Raw genomic sequence first — 24748 nt, forward strand, 5'->3', positions numbered from 1 at the left:
GGGCGCGGGTCTTCCCCTCAGGACGGAGGCAGCTAACACCGCCTCCCCGGACCCCCCCGCCGCCGGCGGAGTTTTTCCTGCTACAGTCCTCAAACTTTCCACCGGCTCCGAGGCTTTGTGATTAACCCTTGTGGAAGCCGCTGAGAGGCTGCTGGAGCGAGCCGAGGCGGCGATCCCCCACCCCGCAGGCCTCTCCGCTCCCCGTGCCGGCTCCCCCTCCTCAGGCGCGCCACCACTCGCCCTTGGCTACCGCTTCCAGCCTCGGCCCTGCGGCCCGGTCGCGCCTGCTCCTTTAAATAGCGGCCACGGCCCCGCCGTGCGCCCCGCGGAGGCAGTTAGCGGGTGCTGCGCCGCTCTCGCCCCCTCCATGGTAAGAGTCGTGGTCTGCGCGCTCCCCGCCTGCCCCTTCGGCGGGCTCCATGCCCCCAGCAGCTGCCCCGCCACGGCCCGCCGCCGCACCGAGCCCACGGCGAGCTGGCCGCCGGCGGGCTGCGCAGGTAGGTGCGGAGAGGGTGGGGGGGCGGATCCCCGCTTCTTCCCTGGAGGACGCGACGGGCGGGCCGAGGTCGCGGGGCTGCCCGGAGGTCCGGTGCCGGGCAGGGCCGCCCGGGGATGTGGGTCCGCCGCGCTCCGCTCTGCCGCCACCGCGCACCGCTCCGAAACTTTCTTGGGACGAGGCGGGCACGGCCGCGGGACAGGGCTGCTGTCCGGGCCCGAGCAGCGGCGGCGCGGTGGGCCGCCGGTGAGGAGGGGCGGAGGGCGGCCGGCGGGGCTGCTGCGGCCCCGGTAGGGAGGAGGGTCCGGGCTCCCGGGTGCCGAGAGCTCCCTGTGGAGGTACCCAGCCGCACTGCCGGGAGGTGGCTTCGGGGTTACTGTGGCAGCCGCTGGATTCTGGCAATATGGTGGGTCGGGAGGGTGATCCCGCGGCAGTACCGGGTCTGCCTGCCGTGCGGGAAGCCGGGGTGATGAGCGGCAACTGGTAAAAATGTGGCGAGTCCGTGGGTTTGCGTGGAAGACCTCCGGTGAGCAGCTTTTCTTGCCCCACATAGCCTGGGGTGTCCCTGTTTTCTGCTTCACCCCGGTGCCTTCTCTCGAACGTACCCCCAGCCGGGGCCTGCGGTTTGGCTGGAGCCTCGGAAGAGTTCTGGCCTGTTGGCGGGGTGTTGACACCCCTGTCTAGCCATGGGAGTGAGTGCCAACATTGCTCTGGTTTCGAGTCGTTTTAGACCTGAAACCCAACTTCATCTCTTATTGATGGATCCAGTAATACAGGTGGTGGTAGTGCTCAGTTAGGGCCCTGCGCTGGTTTCCTAGGTGGCTTGGGGCAAGTGAATTTTTTGGCTCAGTTTCTCTTCATAAAGTAAAACTGACCTCCCAGGTGGGAGAGATACTAAGGGAGACTGTATGTAAGCGTACAAGAAGTGTGCTTACCTTTGTAATAAGTGATATGAGTAGAACTATTTGCCTCTACATGTTGCCCTTTTATTGCTATACAACAAAACAGGCAACTTGCAGTGTAACTAAGTATAAATATTTAATGTATCTCGTTATAATAACATGTCTGTCAGCTAGTAAATGCTACACCAGCGTGACCTTTCTTAAGTTTTGAAAGGTCCCACAGATTCTGGAGACATGTTGATGTCTCATGTGGATGTTATTCTGGCTTGAATTGTCTGTGCAGCTTGAGTGTTCAAGTTAAGTGGCTGCTGTGGAAATACTCATAAAAATTAAAGCAATAATTAACTGTAGTATACTCTGGGAAATAATGTTAAATAAATGGAAAAGCTGTAAGTGGGAAGTCCTTCCATGCTACTCAACTTGGTTGAAACTAGCATGTCAAGTTTTACTTACCATGTAGTTGTTACATGGATTAACCATCTTATTTTGCTTTTCTCCTCCATTGTTGGAATTACATACCTTGCTTCTTTGTTCATAGGAAGTTCTTGAAGTGGATCATGGTCTTATTAGCCAGCTCCTTGCTGATTCAGAGGAGACTCCTAGTCCGTGCACAGAGAAAATGCAGGGTCCTGCTCAGTATAGCTGGAGTGCTGACTGGAGCTTTTGGGTAACATGTTTTATCTTTCTTCCAACTTGTGTTTTCTTTATAAATATATATATCCTGATTTTTATGTGTATATATACTGGCTTTATATCCACAGTTCTCAAGTTGCTTTGTAGTCATGAATTAGTAAAGCGCTCTCCACCCATGTAGTGAGGCAGGTAATTTTATCATTATCAGCTTACTAAAGTGTAAGCTGAGACTGAGAGGGGGCGAAGCTGTTTACCTGATGTCACCTATCAAGTTAGTGACAGGACTTCTGGTTTCTGTGCCCAGTCCTTGCATAGTTCATTGACCTCTCCATGCCTTTAGAAAGACATCGTTGGTGCTTTTTAACAGTAAGGGCTGAGTTTTGATTCTCAGTGCTGGGTAGGTCTTCAGGTGTTGCTCTCCTAGTGTCTTTTGTCAAGTAAACATGCTTGTTTTTCACAAGAGTAAATAAGCTTCCAGTGTTCTGTGTAAAGAATGGGATTTATGAATAGGAAGGACAGGAAGGAGGGATTTAATTTTGCTCCTCTCCAAGGAGATGCCTCATTGAAAGTTGAGGGTATAATAATAAATGCTGTCTTTAATTATTCAATACTTTTGTCATGCTTTTGATGGATTTCTCCTTTTTCCTCCCCTGCCCTCTCCCCCTCCCTCCGGTGCAATCAGAGAAGGTAAATTTGCGGATGTATACTTAGAGTGTATGTTTTGCTGTTAGTTTTGTAGATGGGTTGCTGCAGTTCAGAAGGGAAGGGGATCACTTGTGGCATGCAGCCACAGGCAGGGTAGCACCTGATCTCACGCAGGACTTAGATGCCCTTCCTCACAGCTCTGACTCAGGTTCTACATCAGGAGGCCTGAGTAAATTGGCATGCTTCCGCTTGTGTATAGGAGCATCATCAGGACATGTGTCCATGTACTGATGAGGTAAGCAGAGTGTTCATTGTGTTCGGCAGGTGAAAGATTAAGTAACTAGCAAAGGCCATAGGGAATCTGTGGCAGACCTGCAAGCAGAACTAGGGGATCAGATTTCCCAACTCTGTCTATATAAATCTAGCTTGTACGTCTTTTTATTCCTCCTGTTCAAACTAAGTGGATGTTCTGCTGGTCAGAACATTGGTTTTGTATCTTGGGCCCTGGCATAACCTTCCTCTGAAATGTATGAGTACTTTTAAACTGAACAACAGTAATCTGGGGCCAGTGGAAATGGGACAGGCCAAATGAATCCCAGCAGGTTGTAGACTTGGGTTGCTAGACCCAAGTGAGTGAATACTTGAATTGTTGAGTATTTTCTCCGCTGTTCCTACAGTGGCAGAGATGATACAGCGTTCTGCATTGTGCCCAGCTGCATATCTGTACATGAATCAATAGCAAAGTGTGCTGCACAGATGTTGGAACTTCCAGCTATGCTCTCGTTAGATGGCAAATTAGATTGTGCAAACTAAGTCTTGCTGCTTTGTATACAACCATTAAAGCAGTTGGTAATTTGTGAGGTAAAAACGTGCTTAGGCCTTGGGGCCAGTTTGTTGGACTTGCAGTTAGCAACTCTCTTTTTCCTTGATCGGCTTGGCAGTCTAAAGTCAGTAAAATGGAATATATGAGGAATATAACAATGCTACTGGCTTTGCATTTTTAGGTTTGAGACATGAGGGTTAGAAGCTTCTTTGAACAGAGCTTTAGGCATGTACATTGCAGCATATTGTGTGAGCTCCCAGTGCCATTTTCTGCTTCCTGTAGTAATGTGTGCCTGTAACTTAAGGGGAATGGGATTCTTCAGCACAGTAGCAGCCACTAAGAGAGGTGTTGTCTGGTATGATTAAATGGTTGTTTTCTGTCTGATTTATACTTCAAGACCTCAGTATTTGTTTGAAATTAGTGTTTATCAGGTTCTGCAAATATGATCTTGCAGTTAAAACAAAAGAATTGTGTAAATACTTGCTTCTTCTAAGATATCACTGTGGCTTGTAAAGTGGCTTATAAAGCCATACTGTTTGTCACTGATTGCTTTTAAAGACCTTTACGAAGCTGGTTATAGGAGGCTGTGGTACTCGTCTCACCTTCAAGGGACTCAACTTGGAAGCTGCAAGAAGCAGAAAGTCACAAATTCAAGACAAGTTAAGATACTCTAATTAAAATGTTATGTCATTGGCATCTTTCCCTGCTCTTCCAGACAGAAAATGTGTTTTAATAACTTGCATGGTTTATGATCAGCTGCTGACTATATAAACAAATCGTTAAAACTCCCAAATACTGAGTCATAGTAAATGTGTAGGTGATAACACAGAAGGCAGCTTGTTGCAGTGTGCAAAGCATGTGTCACTAACATCTGACAAAGGATGACCTTTGTGTCCTGTAGCAGGTGTGGATTTGTTATGCTCATTCCTACTCTAGGACTAAGGACTTGCTACAGCAGCAGGAGTAGCCTGTGGTAGTATCCAGGGGTCAGCTTTGTTGCCTGGATTATTTGCTTTGAGAGGCTACATCTTTCTGACAACTTTGGTTTGCTCCAAGGATTCATTTCTTCTAAGTATGTACTCTTTGCTTCTCTGATGATGGAAACCAGATGTGGATGTTAGAGCCTGACTGGTTTGACTTCAATTTTTCATGGATTTGAGTGGGAGTAAACAGTTGTGCCATGCCTCTGGAAGTCAGGCCAGGTATCATGAATGCTCAATAAGTGCTGTAAGCACACGTAATTAGCAGCAAGCTAGGTTTGGAAGCCTCTGGGATACAGTTGCTCTCCTGGCTATGGTGAGTGGGGAGAAGGAAGGATAGCAGGAAAAATTACCAGGAAAGGAAGAAGACTCCTACTATGCATAATTTCCCCCCCTCTTAAAAACCAAAACACAACTTTGGCTAGCTTTGTTGAAAAATTTTGAGAAGAATTTTCTGTGCTGTTGTAAGCAGTTCTTGAATTGATAGTGTTACTAACTGCTGGTGTTAAGGTGGATGGTGTCTGGGTGGGTCTTTTGTGTGTTTTGTTTGGTGTTTTTTGGGGGGCTGTTTTTTTGTTTGGTTTTTTTTTCTTTTTTCTCCCTTGTCTGAAGACTGTTCCCTGGAGGTGAACAAAGCCAGACTTCTGTAATCTCACTGGAGGAAGAAAAAAGCTTGATCACAAACTTAATCCAAGGTCTTTCCCTTTTCACTGGAACCTGTAAAGCTTGCACCTACTTTTTGATTGCCAGTTTTGGCTACTGCAAATAAAAATGATGAAAGTCAAAGATGTTTTGGAAATTGTTATATCTGGAAGCCTCATCTCGAGAATTTGAATTCAGTTTTTATCCTTTTTAAGCTCTTCATACTGAAATATAATTTGAATTAATATCCTTGGAAGAAGAAACCTTGTGAAAATTTTAAGTATTCTACTGTAATGAAGAAGGTAAAGGTGAAAGAGGAAGGTAATCAAAAGGATCCTTGCATCAAGACTGAGGCGTTTTGTCTGAGGACTCTAGTTTCTGTTAATAAGCAATCAAAGTAAGTCCATATGTGTCTACAATAAGAAGAATGCCTATGGAAAGGAAGAACAAAAAAGTAAGTAATTCCCTTGCAATGAAAAAGTAGGTGGAAAGAGTTGAAATCAAATGAGCATCTCAGAAAATTGCTTTTATCTGAGAGGCTTGTTTAAGAATTTGAAATGTGTGATGCCAAGTAGGTGTTGCGAAAAATAAGAGGATTTAAAAAAGCGAATTTGTTTGCAATGTAATGTCAGTTTAAGGAGTTGGTCAGTGTAAAGGAGTAGGACAATAGAAGCAAACAAGTGCTACAGTCGAAAGTGAAAATAAGGCTTTTATTTGTACAAGATTTGGAAATGGAGTTTGAATTTTTACAGGCATGGATTTGGTTTCTGTGAGAGCTAGTCTGTGGGAGCATGTGAGAATCTGGATGCCAAGAATATGATATATGACTCAAACCTGCACAGGAGGGATGTGGATATACGTTACTATTTGGAACATAACTTAACTGCAGCACAGATAGAAGGTGGCATACCTGGGACCAAAGGCCAGAAGGGTTAGATGAAGTATTTCTTGCATCTCTAGTTTGAGTGCTTCTTCCATGTTTCTCTGAAGAGTCATGTTCACCCTGGGAATGGTTTACCGGGCTTGTTAAATCGGTAACTGTGTTTTGGCAGGCTGGTATTTAAGGCCTTCTGATGGTTGCTTCATCCTTGTGTGTTTGTTATGTTACTACTTCTGAAGAAAACTTTTAATCTCGTCTGTGTCTCCAATGATTGGGTTGTGAAGGACAGATACAGCTTGTGACTTTGGAGGAGGATTTTTAGCCTCCTGTTTATTTGCTGGTATGAAGCAGTCTGCTCAGGAGGATGAGAACTGGGTGAATACTGTAGGTCTCCAAAGAAGAAGAATCCTAAGCACACTTATACTGTCCATTCTGTAAAGTGTCATAACAAGTACAAGGTTTTGCTGTACTTCCAGCACTGGTATGTTGTTTGTTTACATATCTGAAATCTAGAATAGGTGCCTTTTCAGCCACGTGATAGCACTGATTATACAGAAGCAGTGTTTTAAAATGGTAGGAAACAACAAAATCTGTATTTCTGACTAGCCTTTGAACATAGCTGCTTAAGCTAAAGTGTTTTACTCGGTTCTCATTCTGGGAATCCCTCTATTGCCGTTGATGCAGCTCGAAACTAAGCACTGGGGTAGAACCAACTGCTGTCAAGTTTCAGCCTGTTCCAGATACTGGCAGTTGGTGCCCTATCTAAATAAGCTTTCCTCACCTGCAGCAGTGGGAAGCTATATATAATATTGAGTTATTATTTCAGACATATAAAGAATTAGTCTAGAACCTGAGGATTAAGTTTAATAGATTAGGAAGAAAATACTTCAGCTTTGTGATTTACTTTTGTTCTTTCAGTCACTGGGAACAAAACCATTAGAAATTCAGTATAGTTCAGAAAAAAGAGCATAAGAGTTGGTTGAATGGTGGTATCTATTTAATGAAAGGCAGCACATAGCTTATGGAGTGAAATGTTTAGAAGACAATTCTAGGAAATGGAAGCTGCTTTTTTAATTTTTTTTTTTTTTTTTTTATTTTTACTTTATGGTTTGGTTAGAGCTTTGTTCAGTATTTCCTCAAACAGGCAGTGGTGTAGCACTGCCTTTGTCTGGTACAGGTGAGCTACTTGTATCCCTTAGGAGGGAAAGAAGGCAGGTAAACAAAACTGTACAGGATTTGATTGTTCAGTGGCACATTTAATTAAGCCTCTAGTAGGAGCTAGGGGTAGAAATTCTCCAGGAAATGTTTAAGAGAACAAATAATCAAAATCTGAAATATTTTGTGGAGGTTTAAATGATTGGAGTACTTACTTACCTATTCAAAACTATAAGAATGTTCTAGCCAAGTGTATATGGCTTGTTTTCTAATGAGCACTCTGAAAGTTACATTTTGTGTCATCCTGTGTAGCAGGTGGTTATGCAGTGATTGAGTTGTGTCAAGATTCCTTGGTGGTATCAGCATTTTAGAAATCGGATGGAGTAAGTAAGGATTTTGTTTATTTTTATTTTTTTTTAGGTAGTGCTTTCTTATTGAAGCTGCTTGCAGAGTCAGTAAAGTGCACACTTGGGATATTTGTGTATTTGTTACTGCAACCCCCTAAAGTTACTAGGGAAATGACAGGTAAAGTCATTCAGGACTTTGGTTGGCTATGACTTCTCAGCTGCTTCTGTCTTCTGCTATGACTATCCATCAGGACTCAAGATACTGCTCCTTGTTCAGAACAAGTTGAGGTATGTGATGATGGACCATGATGTGTAGGATCTGCTTGTACTTATATACAGGTCTTGAAACAGCAGACCCTTTGCACTGTGTTTTTATATGAAGTTGAATAAAAATTAAGTATGGTCTGTCTTTGCTGCAAATGGCTCAGTCAAATCTGGTAGTGGTTTTGTAATCTAGAAACAGCTACAAGCAAAATCTGCATTTGGTTTCTAAGGTAGACTAGGAAGAGATTAATTTGGGTATTTCGTAGGAAAGATTGCTTGGTGGGTGCTATTTTCCATGTCATTTCAAGTGCAGTAGGCTATTAGCAGGCTTAATGAGGTGAGCAGTGCAATTTGCACCAGAACAGTTCATGTAATTGACTACAATCACTGTGACATTACCCTATGTTAACTACTGTTGTAGTTTGTTTAATGCTTCTTCACGTTTTCACCGTAGTCCTCACCCAAAGTATTTATTTATCCTTCTATGAGTTGCTGAAAAGTAAACACCACCAGGAGGAATTACTACCAAGATGATTGTTTCCTTCATGAACTTTTTTCTGACTAAAATCTGGGGACTGTTAAGTAAAGGTCAGGGATGCCAGAGTCCAGTTCTGGCAAAGTAAGGATGGGAAAGGGGAAATGAGGCATGCCATTCTTTTGCTTCTGTATTTGGTTACTCTTGGTTAAGTGGAACAAGTAAGTCTACAAGCAGCTTGATATTTATTTATTTTAATTACTTCGGCAGCCTGCAGTGAAAAATCAGGTGAAGGAACAGATGTTCTTAACAAATAACATTGGCTAATTGTTTCACACACATGCTGTAGAAACAAATGAGTCAGATGAAACTGCTGTTCAGAAAGGAATGTATTTTTATCCAAAAGGAAATCATCCTCACTGAGCTTTTAATTGCCATTGCATCATATTAGTACATTTAGGGCTGTTGAAATCTGGACAGCATTGTTACAGGAACTCAAACAGGGGAGCGGACAAGTTGTCTGAGCTAAAGGATAATGTTGAGCTGGGAGGGTGACAAACTCGCTTCAGTTACACAATGTTAAGATAGTAACTGCAGTGCTCATACATAAGAGATTAGGTTTGTTTTAGAACTTGATGTATCACAGGGTTTTTGTTGTCTGGTGGTTTTGGTTTTATTTTGTTGTGGGTTTTTTGTTTGTGTTTTTCAAATCCTTGTGTAGTAGATGAAATTACTAAAACAAAACAAAACAGATTGCTTGAATGCTGCATCTTTGAAGTCAGGAAAGTAGGCACAGATCCACTTTTTTTTTTTTTCCCAAATTGAAAAGCAGGTAGACACTTAAGACCCTTGTGATCTTGGTTTGTACTAGTATCTCAGGGAGGCAGCATGAAACGTGGTCTCTGGCGGGGGCATAATAGGCATAATTTTACTACTGGGTCAACTAAGTTATTGCCAGCTGTGGGTGGTGTTGATGAGTATGTTGAGTGAATCATGAAATTAGATCGTCTTGCCTCCTGGAAGCTAAAAAGCACCTTTATTTCCACTTCAGAGTTGGGGAAGATGTTTACTGATGCATGTGCCCAGATCTCTTGAGCTTTTTGCTTAACCTTCTTATTTAAAATGCAAATGTTTGTTTCATCCAAACTCGGAAGTATTTGGTAGCAGTTATATAAATAATTACATTAGAAGCTGAAATTATAATTCTTATTGCTAATTGCAGACTTCCAGACTCAGGTGTTTAATCAGCTGAAGATGGTGTTATCTTATAAACAGGAAATGCATGTAATTCACTTATGCTGCTTCTGAGGCTTGAGTCACACTGGTACACAGGCTTTGTCAAGGCCTTTCTGAGATCCTTTTGAATCATCTTACCATCTTCTACAGGCAAAGGAATTGCCAGTGGTATTTTTCTGTGTGAATTTGCCTCCCAATATCTTGCTGCTCTTTCAATACACAGCGATTCTCTGTAATGTAGCCTAGCTTTGCTTTGGGAAGGCAGAAGACTTGCCTTGTTTTTCTGGTGAAACCAGTTCCTGTTATTTACATATGTAGCTGATCTCGACAACAGAACTGTGAGCTTTCTGAAGCACCACCACCCTGCTAGGTGCACAAAGACAACTGCTTAATCCTAGTGAACAGCTGTGGCTGGCAAAATGACTGTAAATATAGCCCCATTGTATTCAATTATCTTCCTCTTTCAAGCTTTCAGGTTTAAATCTGAGTAATTAAAATGCCTTGAAATGCATTTTTCTGTTTCTTCTCTCGGCTTCCTCAGAAGGGCTGTGCTGGGAGAAGGACCTCTCTCCTTGCTGTTGAGTGAGTCATTAGCTCTGAATTCAGCCAAGTGCCCAAGGGGATCCGACTTGCAGGAGGCTGGGCCTTCCTTGGGTGAGGAGGATGCACCATAGAGACACCTGCCTCTTCTATAGCTCTGAAAACCCTGTGTGTGTTGTGATAGCTTCTAGGGATGCAGTCTTGCAGCTGGGGTTGGGTGGGTGGTGCCATGCAGCAGAGGGGCTCCACAGCCCCTCACTACTGCAGTGGCTCATGGCCTGTTCAGCCTGCTGTTTCCTTTGTAGACCTCCTTGCTCCTGGACCAGCCCCCTACACAAACAGCAGTCAGAGCCTGACTTCATGTAGGTACTTGCAGGTCCTAGGTAAGGTAGATGGAAAGGAACAGACAGCACAAAGAAGCCAGAATAAATGCATGCCTGCTGTTTCCCCTTCAGAACAGGTAGAGAGTTCTGATGGGCATGCAAAGCCCTATATCCCTTGCCTCAAAGTGTCTGCTCCATGCCTACAAAGACTGAGCTCTGGGAAGCTGGGGCTGGGGGGGAGGTGGTAGTGTAGTCATTTTGGGTCCTGCTCTGGAGCTCAAACTGAGGTCTCTTAGCAATGGCTTGAATTATAAAGTGGTCAATGGCCAAGTCTTTTGTGAGAGTAGACTTTGGGTCCATGTTGAGCCGCCAGGCGTAGATGCACTCTATCTTTAAGACTGTTGTGTGGGCTATAGACCTCAGTGGTACAGATCGGTGCTGATCAGATACAGCAGTGCTGGGCGTTGAGTGCTTCTTTCCAAGCTGGTGTTTCCCTGGTGATAGTACTTTCCACTGCTGTCCCCTTTGGGACTTTTTTGTGGACTTGAAATGATCTGTGCTACTGTAGTCTGCCTCCCAAATCCATTCAGATGATGCTGATTTTTAGATTTGGAGCTGGGCAGGCTCTATGCCACCCCCACATCTTAAGTTTTCTTTGGCCAGTTGTTAGCAGCATTTGTGCCTATGTTCCACAAGGCCAGTGTGTTTCAGCCTGTGTTTCGAAGCTGGCATGCAAGCAAAGGCTGGCAGAACACTAGCTAGCTCTGCTGGATGATGTCCAGCACTGACTGAGCTAGTGGGTGAGAGAAGGGAGAGCCGTAGAGGCTGCCGGAGTGTTGGCCAGGGATTTGCATGGGTTGGAACAGGCTGCAGGCAGCTAGAGGAGGTGTGTGTAGGGGGTGTATGTCTTCTGACTTTACATTAGCTTCATGCCTCAGTCAGTTTTATTTCTGAAATGAAGCATATGCTTTGCTCCTCACTGTACATGTCAAACTTGAGATTTTTATATCCAGATTGAGTTGTTAGGAAAGTACATTGGCTTCACCATTTAAGAATGTTTTAGAATGCTTATTTGCACAAAGTACTGAGTATTATAAATCAATTGCTTCATAAGCAGAGGATGTTCGCAATCCAAACTGTTTTCTGGTTTTTGGGGAAAAGTCTGTAACACTGCTAGTGACAAGAGGGTTTCTTGTCACTGGTAAGAAGGTTATCATCTTGTTTCCCAAGGACCTTGTTGGAATAGCTTAAGCTGAACCCTATTTCAACACAATGAAATGGCTTGTGAAATTGAGCTAATTTCAGTGAATTCTTAAGGGAGAAACTTGGGAGAGTTCCTCACAAATTCTAAAATGAAGTATTTTGTTACAGAATTGTTCTGCATCTTTTCCACTGTTGTTTGTGGTTTGGTTTTTTTTCCTAAAGAACAAAAAATCCCCACCTGACTTTAACTGGTTGTGCAGCTTAAAGTTTGCTGAAGAAATGGAGAACCTCATAGTATATGAATAGAAAAAGTTCAACTTTTTGAACATTGATTCGAGTTTTCTTTCTGCTTGGAAAGGAAGGCAAATTTAAAAGTTCTTCACAAAAAAAAATACATTTTTTCTATTCCTAATTATGTAACCTAATGTTAGCAACATAGTTCTCAGTATTTCATATGATACTAAGCCATGACACTAAATTTTGCTGTCTGTCAAAATCATAATTGTGACAACTTTGTGGATTTTGTAGGCTGTTTCCCAAACTGTGCTCCAGCATGATTTGACACTGTACTTGCATAGGCAAAGCTCAAGTATAAGGCTTTTATTTCTGCTTTTGGAAGCACAGTGTAGCTGTTGAGGTGTAGATGACCAGGCCTCTTGTGAGCAGGATTCCAGTTCAGCTGAGTTCATGTCAGCAATTGACCAGAACTGGCTTTCAGAAAAGCAGGGCTTTGCCACATGTCAGGTCAGTGATGGCTTGATGAGACTGATGTCCACGTACCAGGAGCTGGTATGGGCTAGGCTACTGTGGGATGAACTACACCCAGACTTCAAAGTAAATGGGAGCTGTCTACATTTCTGAAGTACCAGATTCGGTCAGTTTCATGACACTGGGTGCCACCTATTTTGTAAGTTGAGTATCCAGTATTTTGGAAGTTCTCAATGATGAAATAGTTTTGGGGAGTTTTTTCTACATGGATTTTTGGAAGTTGTCAATGTTAGGGGTAAATGATAATCTGTCTAACATTTTTAGTATACCTTCCTGTGCATCTGTAAGAACTAGTTAATAGAACACTCCTTTCTGGGGACTTGGGATTCTCTTTACCCTTGTTCATGGGATCTCATAGGATTTTAGAAGAAAAATAAAACAAGCCCACAAACAAAACCCTAGAAAGTAGCTTGAGTATTTGCTTGTGATCTGAATTTTAATATCATTCCTTGTGATTTTACATGTTGTATTTCCAACAGAAGAAAGACATAGTTGCACCAAAATTCTTACTGGATGCCACTCTGCCTGTACACAGATGCCACTGAAGGAGAACTGCCACGGGTTTATTTACTGCTCAGTAATTAAGAAGTGTTAAAATCTCTTTCTCCTTCAGCCTCTGCAAATAAGAGGGGGGCTGGGCCACGGAAGGGGATGTAATGACCCTAGTGCACAGCCCTGTGACTCCCAGTGGCCCACTGGAAGAGACTCCCCTCTCCAGAGAAGTTAAGGGTGAATGAAGAAGAGCATGTAATGAACGTAAGTAAAATAGCCCTGGCTCCTTAAACTCTTCCCACTCCCTCTGTGGCTGTGAGCTTCGTTTAGCTGCGTTTCCATGTCCTTGAGAGCATGGGAACTTTTGGAAAGCAGGCTTCTAAGGACTACGACGGCTGAGCCTCCCCTGGTAACAGTTGCTTGTTTTTATTCTTGTTAGTTGACATGCCTCGTATGACCTGTGAATTAAATACAGTTGTGGATAATTGTGTGTGATTAAACAGCTCCTTATTTAAAAATATAAAAAAAGACCAGACCAAAAGTGGGCACTGTGTACACATCCAGTCCCAAAGTGCATAGTGTACTGTGCACAGCACAGCATGTCACCCTAAGTAAGGTGGTGTTGCTCTTCAGCTCCTGTGTTTTATTTTTGCTGTGCAGGATCAATGCTTTTATGCTTTAAGAGACAGTAAAGAACAGTAGGTTACTGTGAGTAAAGCTTCTGAATACTCAATAATTGGAAGTTAATTCTAACTCAGAATTTTTCTGTGATTCTGTCAAGGAATGATTAGTGAAAATAGAACACTGTAACAGTGGATCTGGACTGTTGACTTGTGACAGGGTTAACAGAACAAGTCTGACGCTTTCAAAGTACATCATCGTGCTTGCTTTCAGAAGAAATGGAAAACTGCCCTAGAACTGTGAAAGAGATAAGGAAGACTGATAATCACATGGATGTGAGCTTCCACTGGGATTCTGTGTGTAAAAGCAAATGTGAGGCAGGTTTGTGTGTGCTTACAGTGATTCCTGCAGTGGTACATCTGGCTTTTAAGAAGCACATTGAGAATAGGAAGGGATTCAGAAAAGCCATGAGAATAAGTCTGAAAAATATCTTCTTGATAATAGACTTGAGAAGTTTAATCCCTACCCCAAAAGAAGATACGGGGTAACTTGATCACAATCTGAAAATAATTCACAAAGTGAATTATTAGCCAGGATGGATTTTTCCATAAGGATAGATCTTTTTAAGAAGGTAAATCTTATTTTTTTTTTTTCCCCTAAAGAGAAATTTAGCCATCTCATCTCTGGTTTTAAAGCGAGAGCTGAATTGCAAGATAGCTGTGGTTTGTGTGTTATAGATTAGATTGGGTAGTCATAAAGAATTTTCTTGGACTGAAGAAATGGTTGCAGTGAGATCAACGTTTCTGATAGAAAGGCTTGTCAGACTTCGCACCTTTTACAGGTAGCCTCAGCAAAGAGACTGGGATGGATCTAAGTGTGCCACAAGAGTTCTTATGTTCTTTTGGAGTATGTGAAGTCTTAAGTTTGCCTGCCTTATACTGTTAAATGAGGCTTTTGTTCAGGGCTGTTAACAGCCTCCTAACCTAGTGATGCTTTAGACTTGGTGAAAGTGGAATATTGGTATGTTTTGTTTGGGTTTATGTGATTGCTTTTTAATTGCTCCCTTACCAGATAACTGTCTGACTGTTTGTTGTTATTCTGGAGTCTGCTTGCTTTTTCTTTCTCCTGGTGCTAAGAAGGATTTTAGATGCATGTGAAGAGAGGAGAAAACAATGCATTCTTCAGTTGTAATGCAGCAGTTTTTGCCAGGGTACTTAATGTTTGCTTTAATGTGTTAGTGTAGGATTAAAAAGCGCTTTCATCCTAACCTTCCTCATATCCAGAGTTGGTTTTGACCATGTCTAGAAACTTCACATGCAACCTCTTCTGTCTTTGGAGAATAGCACATCAGGTGGTCTTTATGTGGGGTGCTGAGATAGTGACATGGACTTGCTTGCTTGACAGATGAGCAAAGCCATGTATCTCATTGCACATCTTTTGATGGCTAAGTGTGGCTTCTGAGCATAGAAGAGGAGTAGCTCCAGCAGCTTGCTTATAGGCTTGTTTGATTCTGGTACCCCAAGCACATGGTAGTAACTGATACCTAGTCTGAAGTTCAGTGGGAGGCACATGATCCAATCGAAGATGTCCCTGGTCATTGCAGGGAGGTTGGACTAGATGACCTTTAAAGGTCCCTTCCAACCCACACCATTCTGATTCTTTGTGCATCTCTTAATGTGAGATGTCATCAGAGTTGTATTACTCTAGTGTGAGGTCAGCTTCTCAGCTGGTTTTATGCATAGCTGCATGTCAAACTATAGAATGCAAACTGTCAGGTAATGTGGTTTTTGTGGTGTCTTAAAACAAGCGGAAGACACTTAACAAAGCAAGTGCAAAATTATTACTGTCATTAGCAAATGTTAAAAAAATGTGCCCACTGTTCTGCTGAGGTTGATTGACTATTTGCATCCTTAGTGGTATGTGCAATCAGATAATTTCCTAATGATTAGCATTTCTGCTGTACGCCTGGGAGAAGGTGTAGCTTAATTATCCTCTGCAGTTTGCAAAATGGAACAAGCTGTTTGCAAGTGTCCATGCTTTTGAAGCTGTAAATATGAAGGGAAGCTGTTTTTTAACAGGCTTCTATTGTATAAATAACTCAGCTTAGTCCTATTTAAGTTAACATTTTTTTCTGGAGCATAGTTGGACTCTGGTCCATTTCTAAACAAGAGATGAGAATCACTGGGTTATGTGTCTTCAAGCAGTATCTGGGCCTTACATAACTCTCATCTGTAAAACTTTTTGGATGGCACTGAGGAAGTTTTTATGCTTATGCTATTTTACAGGCTTCTAGTGTATTTTGTGGCTTCAGATAAAGAATGCTAATATGTTGTTGGCTGGACTTAATAATTTTCTTGATGATTAAGTATAGCATACCATACCCATAAATGCCGAAGATTATCCTCAGGCAAAGTGTTTGCCCAATGACTTATAATTAAACTTAGAAATGTGCATGTGTTAAAAATAAGTTGCTATTTTCATCTCTTTAAATGCCATGCTACAGCCTAATTTATGCTTTTCTTTTAATACTTAGTGGTTAATTTTGTAACCCAGAGGTGGCAACCTTCCTCAAATGCTGCCACATCTTGGGTATTATAATAGTAATTATGAGAGATACAGTTTTCATAGAAATGGAAATGTCTTATTTCCTTAAAGCTTGTAATAACAATATTGTTAAAATTGTCCCTGCTCTTTTGTAAGTCCTTTGAGTGACATTTTGATCACTGAGGCATATACTGAGTGCATAATAATTACTGATCTAAGTGAGCTTGTTTTCATGTAAAGTAAGGAAAGGATAAGGTTAAAGCTTCAGTGTGCTCACTCTTTTATGATGATTAGCTAAAGATTCAGAGCAGGCTCTTTATAAATGTCCTAAGAACTCAGTAGAAGCCTACAGTTAATAAGATGATTTCTTATAGCCTGTTTGTCACTTGTGATAAAGAACACTTCTAAATGCTAGCAAGAGTTTCTCAGACAAACTATAGCAGGTTTCAAGCTCTGGAAGAATTCAGTTGCTAAGTAAAACTCTAGATAACTTGAGTTTGGATTCTTGGCCCCATTGAATTGTCTGATTCAAACACTAATATAAATGTGTCTGTGGTACTGTAATGTTCCTCCTCTCTTCTTGGTTCTTTTTGTTTTACAACCACAAAAACTTCAGTGTAGCTCTTATCTCTTGCATACAGTATGTTTGAGAAATTGTTTCTCTCCTTAACAGTGTGGCTTCTTAAATCATGTTTTCGTAAAATAGGCTTGAAGATTGTGAACTTTCTTTTGCTCTCATGGCTGACTGCTTTTGTCTCCTTGTATATTAGTCTTGTCATCAAACGCTCAGATCTCAGTCAACTGGGGTATGACTGCGTAAATTGTAGGATGTCTGCTGGAACTACAGGTGGAAACTTTGCAGCTTTGAGTTAACTTTTCATTTTCCCCCATGCCTCTTTCTGGAGTAATCAGACAGAACTCCATTTCTTCAAAGCTGTGCAGTCATTAGATGGCTGTTTCAGATGATCAGTTGAAAATGTGTCTTTAAGGACACAATGTGGCATGGTCAAGAAACCATAGCCTTTCTATTTTAGTATATGACATGCTCTCAGAGAATGTTATATTCATAATCTCAAAAATAGCTAAAATATAACTGGAAGCATACAGCTTAGTAGGACACATCTGATATGTTGCCCTGTTAGTTGTACCTACAGCTTTCATGTTTGCTCATCTCAGAAGGGGAGGGGTGGACACATTTTTTTTGTTTCACCCCTTCACTGCCTTTTTTCATTGCAATACTCATAATATTAGTGGACATCAAATATGTACTCACCAGTGGTCAGACTTTTGTTTATCAATGGTAATAAAAGGTAACTTTTAAAGCTGAACTGAGTCAGGGTGACTTTGCCCTCTCCCATGTTTTATGCTCTTAAATACTTGACCTTGAAGTAGCATGTTCTTGTGGCCAAAGATCTTGATTCTCAAGTATGGGTAGATGACAGACGGTCATAGGATGTGTGTGTAAGGTGGTGTTCAAGGAACCTCTGAACTGCAAGGAGGAGTAATCGCTTCTGTGGAAAACAGCAAAATGTGAGAATCTTAATAATTCCAATGGCACTAGTTTATTAAAAATCCTCAAGATGAAGATAAGTCTTTGTTCTGAGGTAGTTTTGACAACAACCACAGAGGTAATGAGAAAGTAGTGTCCAACTAACATGCTGTAAAAGCATGCTAAAACTGGGTATTTTCTTGTTAAACTTGCTGCAAGGTCATACAGTCAAAAGTGGTTCTTTGCCTCCTTTCTTCTTTCTTCTCTCACGCTCAGAGTAAATAGCCACTTATCTTATGGTAGATGGATTTATGGTGAATGTCGAGTTTTGGAGTAATACAGGTGCTCAAGGAAAGAATAGCAGCCATGTGCTTAAGATCCTTAGAAAGGTTAAAATAAACAAAAAAAAAAAAAGAAAAAAGTGTTAAAGGGGCTTTAATACTGTATTTGTACCTGGTTTTGGTAACACTTGAAAGTGATAAATGACTTTTTCATGTCTTAGCTATAGTCCAGCTGAGTCACTGCCTTACACGGCATTTAGTTAAGATGGCCCTTAAAATAAGCAGCTAACATCTGTTAAGGAAAAAAAAAATGGCCTTTTTATTGCTGTGAAATTAAAACTAGGGCTTTTACAGCAGAATTGTTTCTGGAGAACATGCTGAAGCTCTTTATTTGAATGGGAACAGGGACATTCGTTTCTAAGAATATTGAGTTCAAGTCCATCTGGATTAATCTACTTTGCTGTTAGTTTACTGCCCAGTTTGAATTTCAGAGGAGCCACAGACAGTGATCTTTTTAAATATATGGCCAAATGTAGAACAGATCAGGAAATCAAGAGGTGATGGTGATGCTCCTATTTGTGCCTTTGCTCCTATTGGTCTAATTACAGCAGCTGGCAAGCAACCTGGTCTAGTGGAACGTGTCCCTGCCCATGGCAGGGGGGTTGGAACTAGATGATCCTAAGGTCCCTTCCAACCCAAACCATTCTATAATTGTAGTATTCCTGAAATGGTACTCCAAGTAGAAATTGGTGATCTAGGTTGTGTCCCTGTGACCAGCTAGTGGCCTGCATGAGGACTTGATCTGCTCTGTCACCTCCTGTGTCATGGCATTGCTGCCTGTTCATTCAGTCTCTGCTGGAAGACAGCCTTGGGAGGGGCTTTTGTGTTCTTACGAGTGGAGGAGTCTGCCATTATACAACTGTAATGCCTTGCACTTGGCATTTGGCCTGACACAAGGAATAGTTTGGCCAATGCTATCCTAAATACAGAAGCACATTCTTACATAAGCAAGCATAAAGTTACAGTTCTTCATTGCTCTTTTGATGCTAATTTGTGCTTCAAGATAAAATTACACATCCAGTATGAATACAGTTGATGGCTGAAAATAAATCTGTTTGTTTGCTTAACCTTTTACCATTCTTTGTTGCAGCTCTCAAGTTCCACTTACAAATATAGGAGTGAGGAATTCAGGAGACAGTTTTCTCATCTGCCAGATTCTGAGAGACTTATAGTAGGTAAGATGCAATTGTACAAAAAGTGTTTGTCTTCTGGCTGATAATTCCAGAGTGCAGTGGTGCCAAGGCTTCTTTTTTGTGGCAAATTCTAACTATAGCCGATAACTTCCTATTTTTCTGTCTCTGAACTAGCATCAGATACTTTTAGAGAAAGTCAGGTCCATACCCCTCTTCTGTATTGCCTGCTTTCTGAAAAAAGACAAATTCCATCAGGAGGTTGAGAAGTGAAGGAGAGGGTACAGATCCTCCAGTTCATCTGGATATGGGATGGGAACCTCTTGATGTCTTTTGCTTCCGCTACGTTTTAGTACTTTACTTCCTGACAGCACTGGAGGTGTGACAGCTGTTAGCTGACAAACTGGAAAGAAAGATCACTATGCAGGGTCCTGGTGAGCACTGAACACAAGCTCAACATACGTGTACTGGTTTGTACAATGCAAGTGTGAGAAAACCAAGTAGAGTTAATCCTGAGTGCACTGGATTTGTTGTATGTTCTTTCCAGCACAGACAGACAACTTAGTGTACCTCTTGTAGTGTCATACTAACCCTAACCCTACCCCTAACCCCAACCTAGACCCTTGCCTTAGGCACTTGATTTATGTGACTTGTGGGACTGAGTGACACAGTCCCAGAATTACAGTCCCACTTGTAATTTAAAAAACAGGTTTTGGAGACAAATGCCAGATATGTGATATGAGGACATAAAATTCATCATTTAAATGTACAATTCCCATCAGCTATCGTAGGATATAATTGAAAAACACAAACAAATACTGATTTTTATCCTGACTTAATGGTGTGCACTTGGATGTATTTGCCACCATGGTATAGAGAGGGCAGATAAGAATGCTTTGTGCCTCACACTGGTATGTGCACATGTGATTACTGCCCATACTGAGCATTAAGTATGTTATCTGGTGCTGCTAATTCTGGGCTGGCTCATGCCTTGAGTGGAGGTTTTTCACATCCCAGTATACCAGTTTAGCTTACCCATATGCTTGTGACATAGGTGCAGGCATAGACATAACACTCAGCTGGAAGAGCAGAGGAGATAAGTCTGTGGGGTAGGAGGAGACAGAACAAGGTGGCAGAGACTATGGTGCATAACTACTTGGCATCAAAATGTTCCTTTTGAGCTCCCTGTTATGCTTGACTGCAGAATTCAGAGAAGGTAAGCCTGTAACCCTACCTCCTTTGCATGCAGTGATGCACCTTATTTCTCTTTTATAACTTGCCTTGCAGGTAAGTCTGCCTATGCTGCCCGAGCATTGTGTAACAAATGTACTGTCCCAGAACTGGGATTTGTTTTAATACAAGGGTGGTATTGTTTAATGTTCACCTCTTATGCCATCTTTAAGGAAGTGAATGTTGGGAGGCTATCAGTATGTTTCCAGTTTGCAATGAGTTCCTTCCTAATTAATGGAAGATAAATTGTGCAAGTGACAGCTCTGAAATTGTTAACTACCTGCATCCTTTTCCAGCCTTAGAAGGAAGCAGTTTTCCTCTGAAGTGCCTTCTGCATTTTTAAAATACTTGAATTCAGTACAGAAGTGAAACAGAAGAAAGGGATATTACTTCATAGCATTGTTTTGGTGTGTCTCCTGAAAGAGGATTGATAGAGAAAGCCATGGAGCAAACTGAAGCATGGGTTCAATGAACAGACTGCCTAGGATTTGGAGAAAGATTTAGTGATGGGCTAATCTCAATGGTGTAGGACCTGCTCCATCAGAAGTAAAGTCATTACTTTGTATACATGATGGAGTTTTTGCCCCATAAAAAGCAATGCTTCTTTGGAAGGACTTTTTGCGTCCTCTAAGCAAAGGGCTTTTCCTTTGCTTGATGCAAAGAAACTTTTATAGGCTTTACAGTGTTCAGAGAAGCAGTTAGTTGCTGCTGTTCATTAAAATAACTGTAACTACTCCCATTCCTAGTTTAGCTGTTAAAAAACTAAGCAGCTTCCACTGTAATGAGCACTGTAAATAAAGATTTTGTGAAATATAATTATTTTCTTATAATGGAAAAGGAATGACTTAGACACTTGAAATGGGAGTTTAGAAGAGTGCCACTAATTTGCCTGAAAATGTTGTTTACAAGCAACATCTCCTTTTTTGTGTAGGTAGTTCATGGTGTTGCTTATCACTTGTCTGTCTCCCTGCCCCAAACATTGAAGTTGGATACAAGCTTCATGATAATGCTTTCCTCAAGTCCTTAACCTCAAACTTGTGCTGCCTTTCCTCTCCCTGCTCTGTGTTTTGGTATCTGACTTCTCTTTAAGTGTCACTTACAACTTAACTGGTTTGGATTTCTTTAATTCTGTTTGTGATAATGTCTTGTATACATGCCTCAGGCTTGTTGCAAGAAATTCTATTTCTACTTGATTATTTGAGGGGAAAACTCAAGAGAATGTAAAAAAAATGTAATAAAAGCTCCTGTAGATGCAGACTTACCTTGAAGTTAGGATGGCAAGGGTCTCCTGAACCTCTTGGTACTCAGAACAACTGTGTTTGTCATCTTGTGGTACACAAAACCAAAATTCTGTCTCTGACACTAGCAGATACGTTGCTTTTCAAAATAACAAAACTCTTTGATACCTCTAAAGTTAGAATCAATAACATCCTGCTTGAATAGGTACATTTTCTATACATAAGGTAGCCTTCTTTAGGCTTGAGCTTCCAAAAGGGAAGTCTTGAGTTTCTAGCAGTAGTACTTGTGAAAATTCCTTTTAAATCTTCAGGGTCTGAAATTATGTAATTTGAGAGGTTTTTTTTAAAATGCATCAAAATCCTCTGGCCTGCTTCTTAATTAGCAGGTATCTAATGATGGGTAATTGTGTTCTAGATGAAATCTGTTTCTCAATAGGGATGTTTCAGCCACAGGCAGTATCATAATGACAGTCAGCTTCTGAAAATACCACATGCCTGAGGAGCTGGGTAGCTTCAAGCTGCCTTTGAGTGTATCACTTTGCAGATAGTTTTAGCTAGGGATTAGAATCTGTTTAGTGGAAAATAATTATCTTACTACAACATATGAACTACTGTTATGTAGGAGTTGACAGTATATATACTGTTATACTATAAACATGTTTGTGTATTCTGTTGTTTAGGCACTTTGAAGTTTGACTTATGAGTGCTTCTTCTGTGTAATCCTGATCTTGCCTGATACCTCTTCTCTGAAAATACAGGATAATGCACAGGGGGATTAATACATGGAATGCTGTCCTCACACAGACATTTCCATCAGCCCTGGCATTGGGGTGTTTCCAGAACAATGATCTGGATGCAACCCAGTACAAGTCTGCCTTCACAGATTTTTGAAGAGTGAAAGAAATAGCTTTGTATTGTAATACCCTTACCTCATTTTAAGTTAACATGTTTGGGTCAACTGAGCTGCATTAAGTGACTAAACTTGTTCTTGCTCTCTATACATAGATTATGCCTGTGCACTCCAGAAGGATATCCTGCTGCAAGGACGCTTATATCTCTCTGAAAACTGGCTCTGTTTCCACAGCAACATTTTCCGATGGGAGACCACAGTAAGATCTCTTAGCTTGCTTGAATCCTTGAATCTTTGTCCTGTACGATCAGGATATGACTCCCTCAAATCTTGCCCTGTAAATGTCATGCTAGTAACTTTGCACTGGAAAGATAGAGCCTCCACCCCTGATCGGAAATGCAGATCTGTTGTTCCATAAAATGAGAATAGCATTGGAGACTTGAATGCTGAAATAAGCCTACTCAATCAGTCATGCAGGAAGGTGTTCAGCAGTTATGCTGAAGCTGAGCTCTTACATTTCTGGATGGCAGTTTGCCTCTCCTTACTAAGGTTGTTGTCCTATAAAGGGATTTAACATGTAATGTTTTCCTGTAAAACTGGGAGCATGATACAGTACATGGTGTTGCCCTGTTCAAGAACTCTTCAGCGTTAAACCTTACTTGGTTTAGTCTGGTGTAAATCTCAACCTAAGAACAGCTAAAGAGAATCTATAAATGACCTTGTCATGTTCTTGTGTTGTGGTGTGTAGCTTTTGAACAGTATGAGGAAAATTTGACATTGGCCCTCTATTTCTATCCAGTTAGGTTAATGAGTTAAAATTTTTCATTCAAGCAATTTTTGCATATGATGCAGAAATAACATAAGGCAATGAATGAGAAAAGGAAAGTAACCTAGTTAATAGGTGATGGAGATGTGTCAAAATGTTTTGCAGCTGTAAGACTGCTCATACCTTAATCACTGAATCCTACTATGTGCGCTCTGAAGTACACAGGACAGACAACAAATAGCTTGTGTACTGAAGACAATGAGGAGGTATAGAAATGTTTAACTGAAAAACAAGCTTAATTTAATCGGATGTATTTTAAATTTAATGATTCTCATTGTAGACTTGAGATTTAAAAAAAAATCCCTTTGAAATCACACCCTTGAATATACATGAACTAGTCAAAGACTGATTATTTTTTTCAGCCAAACCAGCATATATCCTAGTAACCTGTTCCTGGCTGCCTAGCAGAGTGATATCCTATGCAATATCATAAGGCATCTGAGCCTATTAGCTACAATGGTAGAGCTAAATTTTGGGACCTCCTTAGCAGGCTGTGTTGATGCAGAGAGAAAGTGGACCTTCTGCACACAAAGGAAAAGGCAAGATTTCACTGCTCTACTGTACAGAAACATTTAGAATACTAATATGCAAGACAAACACACCCAAGCAGGAAGATTTCCTTGCAGTGTCTGGACTGCAAGTAAACCTCTGTGAAAATGGACTAGATAGTCTGTCATCTGATTTATGTCCTACCTTATGTATAGCATACTGATTGGGATGGGCTTTCAGATCTGTGCTTTGTATGTGGTTGGGATTGTGCCTTAATCCTTGAGTACTGCTGGGTGAATGGAAGGAAAGAAGAAAGAACTGCTTGCTTCTCTAGTCTAGTATGAAAGGAGATTAGTCTTAAGTCATTTTAACTTGCTTCTACTTTGGAATGCTTGCTGTTAGCAAGTTGAGACAGTAATCGACTTTGTGATCTCAACTAAATTGGATTCCAGGGCTTGGGGTTAGTTTGAGTTCCTCTTGCATGTTCTGTGATTTCATAAACTTTCAGTTTTAAGTTATTTGTAATATGTCATTAAACCTCTTTCTGCTTAGATTTCTATTGCCTTGAAGGATATCACTTTTATGACAAAGGAGAAGACTGCTCGGCTCATTCCAAATGCCATACAAATAGCAACAAAAGGAGAGAAGGTGAAAACCTGTATTGTGATGTCTTGGGTTTTAGCTGGTTGGGGTTTTTTTGTTTTGTTTTGTGGTTTATTTTTGCTTTTTATTTTATTTAATCACAATGTCCAGGGCAGAGCACTAGTAGTTTTAAATCCAATCGCATTTAAAGATTTGATCACCAGACTTGGTGATCTAGTCCCTGTACATATTGGCTTGACAATTCAATCTAGAATTCCCTAGAATCAAAGAAAGTAAGGGAGTTTTTGTCCCATTGGTTCTTGAAGGAAAATCATTTTAAAATTCAGGGCATGACTTCAAAATGTGTATCCTCCAGACTGCAAAAAATTCAAATTCACTAGGTTAAAGTGTCCCTGGAATTTCAGAACTGTTGAAAACAAAAGGAATGATGTCGTGGAGAAATCTACTCATAGAACATGTAATTTTATGTGCTGGGAAATGTAGGTTTTGGGTATCTATTTGGAAAAACCGAAAAGCACGATGTTCATGTGCAGTGCTCTTCCAGTATTTGTCTGCTCTCTCTGTTTATTAACTTTAATCATCA

At 41.2% G+C, this 24748-nt stretch overlaps 1 protein-coding gene across 5 annotated transcripts in view; it reads left to right on the plus strand.

Moving 5' to 3' along the window:
* Positions 1-150: 150 nt before the first annotated feature.
* GRAMD1C (GRAM domain containing 1C) overlaps positions 151-24748 on the plus strand; it is a 53509-nt gene continuing 28911 nt past the window's right edge. For 4 of the 5 annotated variants that reach the window (XR_009727424.1, XM_061366688.1, XM_061366689.1 and 1 more), the window contains exons 1-5: positions 405-497; positions 1937-2065; positions 18890-18974; positions 22403-22506; positions 24115-24210. Coding sequence is in view for 4 of the 5 variants with exons in the window: in XM_061366688.1 (XP_061222672.1) it covers positions 420-497; positions 1937-2065; positions 18890-18974; positions 22403-22506; positions 24115-24210 (492 nt within the window). In the remaining variant the exon portion in view is untranslated. Of the gene's footprint in view, positions 371-404; positions 498-1936; positions 2066-18889; positions 18975-22402; positions 22507-24114; positions 24211-24748 lie in introns of those variants that run through there. The other variant, XM_061366691.1, reaches the window with a different exon arrangement.

This window comes from Neopsephotus bourkii, unplaced genomic scaffold, assembly GCF_033783945.1.
Source record: "Neopsephotus bourkii isolate Nb327-2 ecotype Australia unplaced genomic scaffold, CSIRO-AGI_Nbou_v1 NB_1350, whole genome shotgun sequence".
Classification (NCBI taxonomy): Eukaryota; Metazoa; Chordata; class Aves; order Psittaciformes; family Psittacidae; genus Neopsephotus; species Neopsephotus bourkii.